Source organism: Mytilus californianus, unplaced genomic scaffold, assembly GCF_021869535.1.
Source record: "Mytilus californianus isolate M0D057914Y unplaced genomic scaffold, xbMytCali1.0.p SCAF_11, whole genome shotgun sequence".
In the NCBI taxonomy this organism is placed as follows: Eukaryota; Metazoa; Mollusca; class Bivalvia; order Mytilida; family Mytilidae; genus Mytilus; species Mytilus californianus.
The window spans coordinates 44,208,274-44,225,364 of NW_026262593.1; the positions used below are offsets into that span (position 1 = coordinate 44,208,274).

At 31.9% G+C, this 17,091-nt stretch overlaps 2 protein-coding genes across 3 annotated transcripts in view; both read right to left on the bottom strand.

The window, feature by feature from the left end:
• Nucleotides 1–16,949, bottom strand: part of LOC127720144 (calsyntenin-1-like) — a 60,884-nt gene extending 43,935 nt beyond the window's left edge. For both annotated transcript variants that reach the window (XM_052226608.1, XM_052226607.1), the window contains exon 1: nt 16,771–16,949. In XM_052226608.1, the coding sequence (XP_052082568.1) occupies nt 16,771–16,837 (67 nt within the window). In that variant the 5' untranslated portion in view covers nt 16,838–16,949. The remainder of the gene's footprint in view (nt 1–16,770) is intronic.
• LOC127720161 (uncharacterized) lies at nt 3,843–7,388 on the bottom strand. Its single transcript, XM_052226634.1, has 2 exons — nt 6,619–7,388; nt 3,843–5,024 (listed from the first exon to the last, which is right to left on the bottom strand). The coding sequence occupies exons 1-2, from the start codon at nt 6,701–6,703 to the stop codon at nt 4,510–4,512; spliced, it is 600 nt and encodes a 199-aa protein (XP_052082594.1). The 5' UTR covers nt 6,704–7,388; the 3' UTR covers nt 3,843–4,509.
• Nucleotides 16,950–17,091: the final 142 nt, after the last annotated feature.

Genomic DNA, 17,091 nt, shown 5'->3' on the forward strand with positions numbered 1-17,091 from the left:
TAACTGCGTCTAAAATGCATTTGCAAGTGGAAATGATGATCAACAAGCATTCTGTGCGCATTGCATGGCAATACATAGTCCCCTACCGGTTAAAAATTCATTGTATTTGAACAAAATTCTAACTTGATCTATTACTTGTCATGGTGTAAATTAAACTATATACCAATTTTCAAATCAATATCTTCAAGCATGACGAAAAAAAGTGCTGAAAAATGATTATTTTAGTTAATTTTCTAAGTCCAAGGACCATAACTCTGCACAAAATCATCAGACCGGAACAAAATTCTAACTTGATCTGTAATTTGTCATGATAAAACAATACACTAAATATCAAATCAATATCTTCAAGCATGAAGAAAAAAAGTGTGGAAAACTGATTTGCCGGACTGATGGATGGAGGCAGATTCCAAATAAGAAAGTTGAAAAATTCCCAAAATTATGTTTGACAAAATCAACACTAATGAAGTTCTGTTTTGGAATACATGTTAGACTTATGTATAAGTAATAACTTTTTGACAAAAAATAGATCTATTCACATTATATTTTTTAAATAAAGGACACCTTAAAAAAATGTTGCTATCTGAAGAAAATTGACAGACATTTTGATGGAAAATTCTTATGTGAGCAACACAAACAATCCTGATATCTTCAGTATTTTCAAGGTTTGGATGTATATCTTGCTTAAATATAAAAGGCAAATTGGAATAAAATATTTCTTATCATCTGCACCAATAAATCAAAGCGTGAAAGCGCTGTAAAGGCAGTTAATTACAGGTTGTGTGTATTTTTAGTCCAGTTATATCATTATCTTGCATAGTACATTGTACTTATCAGAGGTGGCTTTCAGTATTTCAGATTTAGAGTTCTCTAATGATATTGAACAAGTTTTATGAATGTCATATTCTGAGCACTATATGAAGGCGATTGTTCTCACTTGTTTACGAACTAGTGCATTATGTCCAGTTAGTACCTTTTTTATCTATGTTTATAGTCAAATACTGTTTAAAATAGTTTGGCATTTTCTTTTAAGTAATAAGTAAATGTTATCAACTGTATTTTATTCAACTTTGCAAATGTGGTTTGTTACTGGTAAGTACAATGTATGGATGATAGTTGTTTCATTGGCAATCATAACACATCTCCTTATTTATATAATGATCTGTATTCAACGACCTCAGGTACAAAAAAAATGTATGTAACTAAACTATGATGGGAAACCTTTGACTTCTTTCTTTAATATAAACTTTTGATTTGGTACCATAGAACTATGTAGAATAAATGTACATTGCAACATGTCAACTCTTTCAATGACAATACTTTTTTTAGAAACTATAACTCCAAGCAAAATTATATTTCCAAGTATAAAGTAATTTATGAATGAAACAAGAGTGCACACGCTGAAATGTCTCGCCTTCTTTACTAATCATTGATATTATGTTGATAGTCCTAAATATAAAGCTTTATTACAACTGTCACATAAACTTAACATTAACCAAGTAAACTAAACATTGACCAATGAACCAAGAAAATGAGGTCAAGGTCAGATGAACCATGCTAGGCAGGCATGTACAGCTAACAATTCTTCAATACAACAAATATAGTTGACCTATTGCTTATAGTTTAAGAAAAACAGACCAAAACACAAAAACTTAAAACTGAGCAATGAACCTTGAAAATGAGGTCAAGGTAAAAAAAAAACCTGCGTGACTGACATATAGATCATAAAATATTTCCATACACCAAATATAGTTGAACTATTGCATATAGTATTAGAAAAAAAGACAAAACTCAAAAACTTAACTTTGACCACTGAACCGTGAAAATGAGGTCAAGGTCAGATGACACCTGCCAGCTAGACATGTACACCTTACAATCATTCCATACACCAAATATAGTAGACCTATTGCATACAGTATAAGAAAAACAGACCAAAACACAAAAACTTAACTATAACCACTGAACCATGAAAATGAGGTCAAGATCAGATGACACCTGCCAGTTGGACATGTACACCTTACAGTCCTTCCATACACCGAATATACTAGACCTATTGCTTATAGTATCTGAGATATGGACTTGACCACCAAAACTTAACCTTGTTCACTGATCCATGAAATGAGGTCGAGGTCAAGTGAAAACTGTCTGACGGGCATGAGGACCTTGCAAGATATGCACATACCAAATATAGTTATCCTATTACTTATAATAAGAGAGAATTCAACATTACAAAAAATCTTAACTTTTTTTTCAAGTAGTCACTGAACCATGAAAATGAGGTCAAGGACATTGGACATGTGACTGACGGAAACTTCGTAACATGAGGCATCCATATACAAAGTATGAAGCATCCAGACCTTCCACCTTCTAAAATATAAAGCTTTTAAGAAGTTAGCTAACGCCGCCGCCGGATCACTATCCCTATGTGGAGCTCTCTGCGACAAAAGTTGCAGGCTCGACAAAAAGGAGTTCTTAATTAAGTAATAAACTGATTCGCTGAGCGCAGCTGGATACACCCACAGAGGTCCAACCCTGAACAGTTGAGGCAAAAATGGACACAATATTCAAGCTTGATACAGGTCTGAATTTGGATTGTAATTAAATATTTGACATATTATAGTTTCTGATTAAATGTAGTCAAAGAACTTGAAATCGGTTATATGAATTGAATTTATATTCAGTTAAAGATTTCTTGCTGTTGTGCAATACACTGTGCTGTTGTGCAATACTTAATAAATCTGTTGCCAGACTATAAACAAATAAAAAAAAAGTTCAATTTATTCTCAATGTCATATTTGAAATTTATGAAAATCAATAGGGAGATTACATCAATAGCTATAAATAAACCACCAAAGTTTCATGCGAACTGCTTAAAGCATTTTTGAGTTGTTGTCCAAAAACTGGAAAATCCCCCCCTTTTTAATGAATAAAACCCCATAACTCAATAATGTAAAATCTAAAATTTATAAAATTCTAAAGGGAGCTTACTGATTGATAATTTAGTCTTAGATGCAAGATTTTTTTATCAGTTTGTGGCTTTGAACTAGCTGTCAGTAAATGCAAGTACACTCAGATCTGTACTAAGTGTCTTTTTGTTGTTTGGATGTACAACTACCCGGCCACGTCCACTTGTATTTGTATTTATCCATCTGATGAGTTAAGCCTCTTTCAACTGATTTTTATAGTTCGCTCTTATATTGTACTGTTACACCACTGTCCCAGGTTAGGGGGTGGGTTGGGATCCCGCGAACATGTTTAACCCCGCCACATTCTGTATGTACATGTATGTGCCTGTCCCAAGTCAGGAGCCTGTAATTCAGTGGTTGTCGTTTGTTTATGTGTTGCATATTTGTTATTCGTTCATATTTTGTACATAAATTAGGCCGTTAGTTTTCTTGTTTGAATTGTTTTACATTGTCATTTCGGGGCCTTTTATAGCTCACTGTGCGGTATGTGCTTTGCTCATTGTTGAAGGCCGTACTGTGACCTATAGCTGTTAATTTCTGTGTCATTTGGTCTCTTGTGGAGAGTTGTCTCATTGGCAATCATACCACATCTTCTTTTTTATATTTACATCAACAGATATAAACAATTCACCAAAGTCAAGGTGAGACAACAAAACTTAGTTGTAAGATCTCTGAAATTATTTACACGGTTCAAGTTTTTCTAATTGTTGGAGATTGTATGGTGACAGTAACACCTGTAACTGCTTAACCCATTTCTTATGCACTTTGGTTCGATAAACTCACTGAATATCATACCACATCTCCTTATTTTTATATGCATTACAATTTACATGTGCATGTAATTGTAAATAATATTTATATATATATATCAGAACAAACTTCATTGCGTCACTTTTATTTATGCATCCTTTGGCACAATACAAGTTCTAAAATTACACAACAGAAAACAACTAAATGTTATTTCAGATGAAAGTTTTGTTTCAGTTCCATTCATAGGATTTCTTAGAATTTTGTATGTTTTGCCAAGTCCAATAATTAGCTCTATGTGCACGTGTTAATTGGAGACTTTTCTATCCCGTATAAGAGTTTTGGAACTAATTCTGTTTCTTTTTTTGAAAAAAGTGAGCAAACAAATCTTGCACATTTAAACCTTTGTCTGCCATCACACTGTCACCTGGATCACATAATTGAACTATTCTACATCTTTCAACTATTTCACAGTCACTGGTACAACCAACATATGCATTAGAGACATAGTTGACTAAACCACCAGGTGTCGAACATACAAGTATTTTCAGTGTTTCTGTTTTTATATGATGAAAAGGTTGCCTGAGCTCTAGGAGCTTTAGGTTTTATCACGGGATATTCTGTGCTGTCAATAATAATCCAAGTTGTAGGAAACTTTAATTCTAAGTTGGATGGCGAAAAATACCTGACTAAACCACTAAATGGCCAAGTGTTAGCCTCACGCCACTGTTTAGACATAAAAACAATCCATGTTTACACAATATTCTTAACACTAGTTTCAATCTAGAATCTAGACAGTTCAAAGTTGGTTGTATAATGCATCAATTTCATAAAAGTCATAAAAAAACTGATTTTCAAATGACACCCTATCAATTTGAAAATATATGTATCTCAAACAATGTGCTGTTGGACCAAGTGTGGTCAAAACAAATAAAAATTTAGTATACAACTCTAAACCGGTATAAAAATGCATGGCTGTGTCACGTGTCTTCATTTCAAAATTCTCTGCTGAAAATATAGGCATTGATGGTGTTTGCGTAATTCCATCTGTGAAGCTCAACATTAGCTCGGCAGTTGGTGGTGGACAGTCATAAATCCTGTCTGCAGTATGAATTACTTCTTCAGGAAAACCACCTTTACAATCAAAACTTTCCTCTAGATTTCTACTACAATATTCATCAAGTTTAGTTCTTTTGTTTTCACAGGAAACTGCCCTGATTTTTCTTTTTGCGGACGATTCAGTCTCTTGCTTGGTCCAGGAAAATAGGCTGGGATTGGCAGTAGACTTAAGTCTCTGGATGGTGGGTTTGTGCCCTGAAAAAGGTTATAAAACATTAGTTTTTTGATAATTAAATGAACTTCCATTAGCAATGCATACTTTGTACAGAAGCAAGTTAACTCATACCATTGTAAACTCGTACCAACGTAAACTCGTACCACTGGGAAGTCGTACCAATCAGAACTCGTACCACTGCAAACTCGTACCATTAAAAATATATTAAAAAATACGAAAGTTTTATGATTTTTTTTTTGGTAAACTAAATAAAAAAAGTTGAATTACTTGAATTTTATACTAGATTTTAATGAAAACTTAGACAAAAATACGAATGTTTTATGATTATTTTTTTTTAAGCTTTATACAAAAAATTAAAATATCTTTGAAATTTATACCAGATTTTAATGAAAACTTTAGACAAAAATACAAATGTAATTTCTTAATTACCATGCTAATAAATATATTAAATTCCTTTGATTGTGTGATTATTGGTTGATTATTAACTAATCAACTTGGTTTTTTTTATCTTTAACTAATCAACTTGTATAATCATATAAGCATGGTCATATTCTGCTGAAATGTGCTGAATATTGTATAAAAATAAATTTCATACTTTCTAACTGTTGGTCATAAACAATTTTAAACCTTTAAAACACAATCAATAAATTCTTTCATTAAATAAAATTCCTTTTAGAAACAATAGAAAAATACCCAAATCTATTCAATGTTACTGATTTGGAATGATTAAAAATTAAATCAAATAGTTGTCAGTAAAAGTTTAAAAAAGAGTCTATTCAAGGGAGACAACAAAGCCAATCTGCCACGGTTTTCTCTATCCAATTAGACAAGGAAAATTAGCTACAAATTGGTTATTGTAATTTCAAATTATATACATTTTACAGACTTAAGAGGTATTGAGTGAAATTAAAGTATATATTCAGTTAAACACCATTTGAATGCATTTAAATAAGTGGGTACGAGTTTACAATGGTATGAATTTACCGTGGTACGAGTTAGCAGTGGTACGAGTTTGCATTGGAACGAGTTTTTGTTTAGTGGTACGAGTTGACATTGGTACGAGTTACAATGGTACGAGATAACTATAATTCCTTTGTACTCATAACCTGGCAAAATATTAACTAGATTTATTCATTACAATCTGGATAAAACTATGTTAGCCTGATTCAATGTACATCAAAATGTATGTTATGTAAATCCAAAGGACAAACAATGAGAGACGTATGCAACAAACATACATTGTTTGTACCTAAATAACTATAATATAGATGAGAGCATGTCATTGTTTTGTTCCTGTTAACATTGTCATTGATATTTTTCAAGAAAGTCTATGAGGCATAGCTTATGCATTCCTGTCATTACTACATAAGCATAATTACTGCTAAAATAATTCTCAGTATGATATACCTCTTGTAAGAAATCATTATAATTGTAGCAAGCACCAAAAAATCTCAAACAGATCACATTGAATCGTAATCCAAAAAATTATGACGTCTTGAATTAACCACCCCCTTGTATTCTAAAACGATAATTGCGGTTGTAAACTGACTTTGGTTTATTCGCATGGCGATTACATATATAACTATATATTTTAAAAAGAAAATAGAGTTTTACCATGAATAGTTTCCTGCACGTAGTCTTTTTCAGTAAAATGTGCCTTGCAAGCAACAGCTGATTGAGATGGACTCCACGATTTCATCGTGTTCTCGTCCAATCTACGTATGGGCCATGGCGTTGATACAACTTTTTCTTCTTTTTAAGTCATTTGGAAATGCATGTCCTCCTCTTAAATGACATCCAGGTACACAACAACAAGTACTTGGCATCGTTAATTAAAAATGCAACTGTAATAGTTGCACAGTGCAGAAACCGGAAGTTGAAGTACAGGATCGGCTACCACGGCGCCACCTATTCAGGAACGATAATTTGCTACTTTATATAACTGCGAAATAACAATAACGTTAGACGGGTTCGCGTGCATAAACAGAAATGCGCTTTAAATTGTATAATATAATTCATGTTCAGTCGACCTTTAATTATTATATCAACGACTGAAATGATTTATAAACATCTAGATTGCAGAAAACACTCGAAATTAACCCGAGCTCTTTCCACACGGAATTCAAATAATTCTAGTTTGTCAATCGGTTGACTGCTTATAATGTAAAATACAAATATATCAAAAGTTTTTAAAACTAACAAAACACAATGATCGTTTCTCTATTTCCCAATGTAAATGAAATGAGACAAAAAACATTTTATACCACAATAAGAAGAGGAGAGAATCAACATTTTCCGGATCTACTTGGAGCTAAATGACCCCCCACGTAGATAAGTTGGATATCGCGGAAAGAAATATTAACACGGCAACTAGAAAGGCATTAAAGCACTGCCTTTAAAAAGGAATTGTAATAACTTTAAAAAATAAACTGCTTCGCTGAGCGCAGCTGGATACGCCCGCAGAGGTCCAACCCTGAACAGCTGGGGCAAAAATTGACACAATATTCAAGCTTGATACAGGTCTGAATTTGGATTGTAATTAAATATTTGACATATTATAGGTTTCTGAATAAATGTAGTCAAAGAACTTGAAATTGGTTATATGAATTGAATTTATATTCAATTAAAGATTTCTTGCTGTTGTGCAATACACTATGCTGTTGCGCAATACTTAGTAAATCTGTTGTCAGACTATAAACAAATAAAATTTATAAAATTCTAAAGGGAGCTAACATCAATAGATATAATCAATTCACCAAAGTTTCATAAGAATTGCTGAAAGCAATTTTGAGTTATTGTCCGAAAACTGGAAAATCCCCCTTTTTTTAATGAATAAAACCCCCTAACTTGGAAACGTAAAATCTAAAATTTATAAAAATCAAAAGGGAGCTCATGTCAATAGATATAAACAATTAACCAAAATTTCTTGCAAGTTGGTGAAAGCATTCTTGAGTTATTGTCCGAAAACTGGAAAATCCCCCTTTTTTTAATGAATAAAACCCCATAACTCGGAAAAGTAAAATCTAAAATTTATAAAAAAACGAAAGGGAGCTCACGTCAATAGATATAAACAATTCACCAAAGTTTTATGCAAATTGGTTAAAGCGTTTTTAAGTTAATGTCTGACATGTTGACGACGGACGGACAGCGGTATACCATAATACGTCCCGTAAACGGGCGTATAAAAAGATTATCTTGGAATTGCTAACATAAGATTTGACAGACATGAACAATGCTGCTAACATAAGATTTGACAGAAAAGAACGTCGTTGCTAACATAAGAATTGACAGACTTTATTGTTGCTAACATAATATTTGACGGACTTTCTTGTTGCTAACATAAGATTTGACGGACTTTTCTGTTGTGTTGCTAACATAAGATTTGACAGACATTATTGTTGCTAACATAAGATTTGACGGACATTATTGTTGCTAACATAAGATTTGACAGACTAAATAGTGTTGCTAACATAAGATTTGACAGACTAAATAGTGTTGCTAACATAAGATTTTGACGGACTTGATGCTAACATAAAATTGTGCTAATATAAGATAAATTTGACAGACAATATATATTTGAGATTTTTAACTAATATTGGAGATCTTATCCTAGTTGAAAGTCATATTAAGAACTCCTGTGAAATACCGCCGCCTGACATTTAACAAGATTTCAAACCAGGACCAATAACTCTAATTTATAGCACATCCATGGCCAAATGGTGCTAACATAAGATGATAAGTTTGACAGAACTTATGTTAGCAACAGATTTGATAAAACTATTGATTAAATAAAGTTAATTGAAAGATCCGATCAACATGTGTTTGTTTAGTGCACATTATGAAATACAATTTTAACAGGCTTTTATGAGTACCTACAATGATGTGGCAAGATTTTATGAACATGTTGCTATCATAACATTTATTGACAAACAAGCATCTAATAAGCAAGGTATTTGAAATTGAAAAAAAATATATCACAGGTGTTTTCAACAAAAGAAAAGCAAAAGATTTGGAAACAGGGATACCAGTGTCAACATAAAACATTGTAACACATAAACCTTGTGTCAAAAAATGGGAAAGTAATTTCCGTCAAACATTTCAAATTTTTCAACTTTCAAATTTCTACTTTTAATCATATCCAATAATTGGTTTTCTTGCTTCATTTAACATTACTATTCATTAAAACATTCACAAATTATTATTTTTATTAATCTGTTCCTTTTGACGGACATTTCTTTTTCTTTTCTGGAATCTGCCTGGGCAGACAGACAGACAGACAGACAAACAGACAGACGGACAGACAGAGTGTAATTGAATCCTGAAGTCCCCTTCGACTTCGTCGGTAGGGGACTTATAAAAAGGACAGCATTTCCATAGAAATTCTCTGAATCTATTCTTGTGGCTTACTGAAATTATCATAAATATTAGAAATATCATACTATATTGCATTTACAACTTAGAATTTCAGTCCTAGTTTTTGGCATTTTCAAATCATTGTTGTATAAGACATGTAAGATGTTAGTCTGACACTTGTATTCTCTCCTGGATTTTGATTGTTTGGTTGGTCTTCAACTCCACTTTCAGCACTATCATTATCAGCGGCTTATTCGTGGTGATCAGTTTTTATTGGGGATTCGAACTCACAACTTCTGTGCTCACAAGTAATTGATGCAGTAGTTGTACTACTAAGACCACTCGACAACTGAGGCCCCCTTCCCTGGATTTAGCATGAACCTTTAGCTACTCTTCTTGATACTTTATATAACATTGGTTATTTTAAGATGAAAGAACATGCTGAATGATAAGTTATGTGTTATTGCCTTTTTTTAAAGCATCTTTTAAAATGCAAGAATTGCCATGCACTAGCACTTATTCATTTGCTCTTATCTTACATTATTATCAAAGCGTAGTCTGTACAAATTCACTATTTCTTTCATCACATCTTAACTGTGCATATATTTTTTCTAAATATAGACCCTGCATTGACATGCACAAGTAGGTCTGAGAGGAAACAGAAAAGACAATATGATGATAATGAATGGCTGTCAAAAAGATTGATTGATTGATTGGTGCTTACTTAAGTAGTCCAGTGCAGTGGAAAAGACATTATAAAGGTGTCACCAAAGTTTCTGAAAGCTTTTTATCAACTGTGATCATTTTTAATCTGATTATATGTAATATAAGAAGACAAGTTATTTTAGTTACTTGTACATGTAGATTGTGCTAAATTAATTATCAATGACTACATGTAAATGTAAATTGTAAATGCAAGTTTTGTGGTCATTGTGGTTAACATGCAACATATGTACTAGGAGTCACATTGAACATGTAGGTGGCTTTTTAAGTTTTTGTAAAGAAAATATCTGCCTATATCCAAAATGTCCTAAAATCTTAATACATAAATAAATACATGTATTTATGTTTCAGATAAATTATTACAACGCAATAAATGTATATCAATTAGAATAGACCTGAATCTTCCAGACTAGATTGTAAGATAGAGCCTTTTAAGATGAAAGATATATTCTAATTTTTAATACCTAATTACATGAACATTTTCATTGTTCTGCATGAGTCAAATTCTGAACTACTATAAAATGCATCTGTTTTAAAAATCTGTTTTTTGTTATCATACTAAAAATATGAACCTAAGTCTTTGTTATATTACAATAGAATTTAAGATACAAATCTTTGACAGGGGGTGTCCACATAAATCATAACTACCCACACCAGTACATTACTCTTAATCATATCACCCTGAAACAATAATCAATCTTTAACTTGAAACATATTACCCACATTTGTATGAAATGTACACTCGATTTAAACACAAAAGAGGTCAAAATTTACAGGTGTACTTATTCAACATTACTTGACTAGCTTGAGGTAAAGGTGGTACTGTTGTCTGTCATATATATCCTCTAACAAATGTCTAAGCAAAATAGATGTAAATAACTGATTAAGACACTGTATTGTACCTGACTAAATGTATACATTCATAGTGGCGAAATGAGGCTGTGAATGGGGATATTTGTAATCCCATTCACAAAATATCAAGAGTATATATAAACAATGAGGCTCTACATGCTCTACATTGGTAAGTGGCAATCACACATACACAAAATTAAAATATTCAGAAAAGTAATCACATAATCAAGGTCCATAAATGTAATGGGATATCTTATAATCAACTTTTCACAAAAAGTATGAGGCAATCAAATCAAATAATTGTTTATTCATTGAAATATGATAAATGGAAATCAATCAATGATCAATCAAATAGTGGCAAAAATAATCCTACATGTACATTTATACCTTGGAAAATTTGTTAAGTCCCAGGGAAACATCCAGGCACTTTGAAAGTAGGTGCTTATTGTAACTACACAAGGTTCCAGAATATTTCCATAAATGTTTATGAAACATGTAAAAGGAGGTATTCCAGCTACTTCAAGAACCATTGCCACCAACCCAATACATACACAGACAGAGTCTAAGGGGTAGCTATGCCCATTTGATAACTCATGATTATGGTAATACATGTATATTCATGATAATTGTGAAGTGAGATTGGCTATTGTACATGTAATCTGAATTAAGCTCATTGTGGCATGTACATGTACATGTATATTACAGTGTTCTCCCAAATTTGTTTTACAGTGATGTGGTAAGAGTACAATTTTAGATTCTCCTTTTATGTTGCAATGCGATGTAACATTTGTATATAAATTACCATGTTAAAGCATATTTGTTATAAATATTAAAATAAATTGAAAAGGAATTTTATTTATATACTTTTGTACATGTAAAACACATATATCTGCAACAATGTTTACCCTAATGAGCTGACAACCGGTGCACCACTATTGTTGTGCCAAAACTATACAGGATGGAATGCAAAGAATTTCAATAGTTTAACAATGTTGAATTTATTTCAGGAGAGGAAATACTAAACAGCAACTGTCAAACATTGTACATATATGACATGGAAACATGATATAATGACAACCATATAACTATATATACAAACTAATTTAGACAATGCAGATTATACAATTCTATTATTCATGTATTATACAATTGTTTTAACTGTTTTGTAACTTATTTCATAGAAAACAGAAATAATTTGATTTAGAATATAATTGTGTAATAATTATTTTTAACTTGATGTTTGTCAACTCTATGTAGATAGATATAACAAAGTATAATGGGTGATTTGAGATTAACAAAACATCAATATTACAACAACTGTCTGTTTAATCAGTCTGAACAATTGGACATCATAGATTTCTAGGAACTTATTCATTATGTTAGTCATTACAAGAGAATCCATGTCTAATTTTGTCTAGGATCTTCTAGCATTTATCATTTGAACCTTTTTGAATATGTAATATTTTGGTAGATATGAAACATGAACAAAACTTGAAGACTTATTTTAATTTATTTGATACCAGTTATTGAAGATGATCATAGTACCCTTTGTCAATGTGTAAATTAGACTAACAGAAAAACAACAAACTGAAAGTTTTATAAACTGTATACAGCCCTGGATTTGTTTAGTGAGCCCAAAAATTGTCTATTTTTACATGTTTTAAGACAACTGAGTTGGTCACTAAATTTGGGTACATAATATTAATGGCAGAGTTAGAAATTAGGGTGTGTGTATATACTAAGAAACAAGTTCTGAGTAAATACTTGTATATTTTGATGTGTACTTGGTTTCTTCAAACAATAGTTTTAATTAACAATCAATCCTGAAACCACAAATCAGTCTTGGAAGTTAAAATGAGAAATTGCTAAGTATATGAAAAACAGCACAGACTATAGAACTGACTTAACCATGTTATTGTCCATACTGAGACCAAAGCAATGAACAATCATGATTAAATAAAACTGGATGGCTTCCCCTAATGCAATTTCATAACGAAGTTATCTTGTTTACAAACAGCAGCAATGTTTTTTTTCATCAATACAAACAAAATGTACAAATATATCTTTCTACAAAGTCAGTTACCTCTTTAACAACTAATAATAATAATGCTATTACTTCTTTGCTAATCAGATGAAATAATGAAATTTTTCTCTAAAGCAAAATGAACCAATGCAATGGTCACATACAGACAGGATCAATACACAGTCCTAAACACTATATCCCTGAGATGACTTCCAATAATAACATACAAATTTAATCACAAATTCCAATAGAGTCATTATGATGGATTATTCAGGAGCTTGAACTCAATTATGACAACAGAGGGTATGACACAATCTACCATTGAGTATGTAAATGAACGAGATTTATCTTGTAAAACAAGAACCAAATATATGGACCTGAATGATTTATGGAACTTCAAAGACCTGTAAAAATAATTCAATTTTCAAGCTTTTGAATCTGGTCTTCTTCTGTTATCATGGTTATACTGCATAAATCTATAAATTGTAATTGTTTCCATGATTTATAGTCTTTCTGTATTGAATATTATAATAATTGATAGGGAGATATTTGAAAACATTATGTAACCTCTAGCTTGACGGAGGGCTGACAACTAAGGCTGAGGCTAAAATTTGAAAATCTACTGTACAGGACTTGTGTATACCCAATACAAAATTCAGGATCATTAGGGTGTTTAAGTGTTCTGACTACTGCAAGCAATTTTGATTTTGACCAAATTTAATCTCATGTTAATCACTTCTGATCTTTTTTCATAAATTTTTTTTCATACATATAAAAATAAGATGTGGTATGATTGCCAATGAGACATCTCTCCACAAGAGACCAAATGACATAGAAATTAACAACCATAGGTCACTGTACAGCCTTTGACAATGAGCAAATTTACGTGCATCAGGCATGTGTATTTTTTTCATAAATTTCATTCTTTTCTATTCTTGTTTCATATTCGTATGTTATCATTGTCATGTACTTGATGAGTTCAAATGATGCCCTTAATAAATCATGCAATGATCTAGCACCATCATTTTTGATTATGCCTTGTTAGAATCAACCAAATCATAAATTTATCTCAAAACCCTAAATGTAGTTTAATGTACACTTCAAAGATCAGTGAAAACAATCACTAGATATAAGAAGATGTGGTATGAGTGCCAATGAGACAACTCTCCATCCAAGTCACAATTTGTAAAATTACTATTTATAATATATACGTGTACAATGTATGTACTTTTTTCTGGATCTAGAAAAGGGTATTGCTATGATCATGATGATACCTTAAACTAAATGTATTAAAAATAGGAGAAAATGAGATCATCTCATACAAGTCAAACATGTACAAATCACAGCATGTGCCATTATCTTTACGTCTATTCTCAATAACATAATGTCTTCTAATACACCATATGTTTTCATTTCAATAAGATTATCTTATTTTTCAGAAGGTATACATGTATAACACAAAAATTATTTATGTTAATCATGTTAGGCCAATTAAAATTAATTGATAGATTTTCATCCCCGCCCGCCCCTCTGAAATCGTCCCGCCCCGATTTTTTTTATTGTAACAAATTTACGATTTCCGGATTTTGTTCATTTCCGTTACCGGAAACCACCGATAATTTCGTTTCATTCATAACTTCCTGTAGCAAATTTCGGTTTTCGTATTTCTTCGAGTAATTTAACCAAAATGATTAAGTCGAAATATTCTGCTGCTCTATGATGACAGCATTATCTTCCGAGAAAAGAGATTGCTTACGAGAAGGGCATGAAATATTCGGGTTACGAGTGACAGGCGGTGTCCAAGAACGCAAATCGCGGTCAGTGATTAGAAACCTGTGGATTTTTTTATTCATACAATGACTTTGTGTCAGGAAATTTGGACTGTGAATGATATCCAAAGCACAAGAATCGTGGAACACATTGCTGCAATAAAAATCATGACTGGGATAGAGAAATTGACACAAGCACGAACTTGTGCGATCTAAGACCATATATTGAGTACAAAAAAGTCGGCCAATGTAATGCTATGTCTTAAAACTTTTCCAGATACACAGGGTTATCTGTACTCAGAGTAAATTTTGAGGTGAAAATGCAGCCCTTGTAGCCAAAGGGTCCACATGAACCTTAAAAGCATAAACCATAGTATTTGCAACATAGTTTGAGTTTTTATTTCACTCTGTACTCATAATACTTGTAATGGGCACTACAAAGTACTACTTAGAAAGCAAAATGAATTTGATGTAGGTAGTCTAAAAGAGAACATTTCTCCACCTTTTTGCTATTTACTAAAAAAAAATTTCTAAAGTGGCAATCACATGTAGAACAGTGGTTGCCAATCCAAAATCTTTATTAAGACTTTGAAAATTTATGTAGAATTCCTTATATATACATGATATAAGCTAATATTACCCTTGCATATGCACAGTCTGATTGAAACCAGCCCCCAATATCTACAAAGGCAAATGGAAAGTGGGGGCTGGTTTTAATCAGACTGGCATATGAAGAACACGTCACAAAAGGGTTTCGGAGGAAATAAAAATTAAAAAATAAAATCCTCCCACCCGCCCCATTTTTTTCAAAAATTTGGATGAAAATCTACTAATTAATTTTAGTTGGCCTTAATGATACTTAATCATTTTCTTTGGGGTGAGAGGGTGGTTTATTTTACAAAAGTATATAATATATATATATATATGGTTTTCATTTCGGTGGCACATATGTTTATTTCAACTACAGGTATCTTAGTTTCTATTTTTAAATGAAATTAACGGAAATAATGCCCAAAAGGACAGTCTATACACGTATAGTTTTGAGTCTACTATAGTCACTAATTACAAAGTAAAGTGGCATTGTATTAAACACCTGGAGGACCGCCTGTTAATTTACCCAACCGGTATCAAAATTTAAATTTCCCTAGCATTCCACGGTTTAAGACCCAAAATTAATGCCTGACATATATTCATTTTATATCTGACAAAGAAGACCCTGGCATATTTTTAAGACTAGACCATTTAAGAAATGCAAGTCTGAAATGAATCAGTGGCGGATCCAGAACTTTTTATAAGCATGATAAGGGGGGCCCCACTCCAGTCATTCTTCAGTGATTCCCTATATAATCAACCAAATTTTTCCCACAAAAAGGGGGCCCTGGCCCCCATGGATCTGCCTACATGTATGTAAACATGGTGAATTTAAGTTCTATCTAAACTTATCATATGTCAGGTATGTTATTACTTCTATCAAGGATTTGTATAGTATTAGTCTTACTATACAAATCCTTGCTTCTATATGGACCAAAAAATTTTATGGGAATATTATTTTCTCCTGCGACTGTTTCTTATTTTGAAAGGAAGAAAAAAGGTCAAAAAGTAAATTAAAAGTTACACATTACAGTAACAGAATTTCAGTTATTATTTGGTGTGGGTTTTTTATTTTCATTTTCTTATTTTTGGGGATAGGGATAATTATTTTATTGTGCTCCAGACTTGTTCTCTTTTTCAATTCAAATGCCAATATTGCCTGGGACCAATAGATTAATGTGGTGCACCTAAATTACATTGTATTCTCTTCACCGGGAGAAAACTATGTGCACAATAATACCACATTTTGGTTCGTACCTGGGCTTTTTGTATAACATGTATAAGCTTTTAAATAACCGGTTTTATTTGTAATGTCTTGAGAATATTCTGAGTTAAAGGGAATTTTCTTCAGACAGGAAAACAATTTTCTTAGTTTAAATGATGATTAAAATATAAACACAAATATATATAATCAAGCACCTGTTCGTGAAATACGAAGCTAAATTATTAACTTACCCGACATACAAATTACGTATTCTGTTAAAATTAAACATAATAAATATAAATATGTCCTTCGTATCATTTTTAAGCCTTCATGTATTTAAAGTATTCCAGTAAAACAATAAATTGTCAAACAGATCGTCGTCGAGTAATGGTAAAATGGCTGGCTAGTTTGTGTTTATGCTAATGCATGACGTCATTTGTGTATTTCCGGTTATCGACCAGGTGAAAATTCTCCATGAAGTTTTACCATAAAAATTTCCTCTTTCGTATTCGGATGATCTAAAGAACCAATTAAATCTATGTATCAGATTTTAAAATAGTTTATGTAATAAA

Bases quoted from the DNA above. Each gene is read 5' to 3' on its own strand.
- LOC127720161 (XM_052226634.1), bottom strand. From the start codon at position 6,703: ATGAAATCGTGGAGTCCATCTCAATCAGCTGTTGCTTGCAAGGCACAT. The intron at 5,025-6,618 runs GTAAAACTCTAT...AACCTTTTTCAG, and splicing joins CGTGCAGGAAACTATTCATG to GGCACAAACCCACCATCCAG.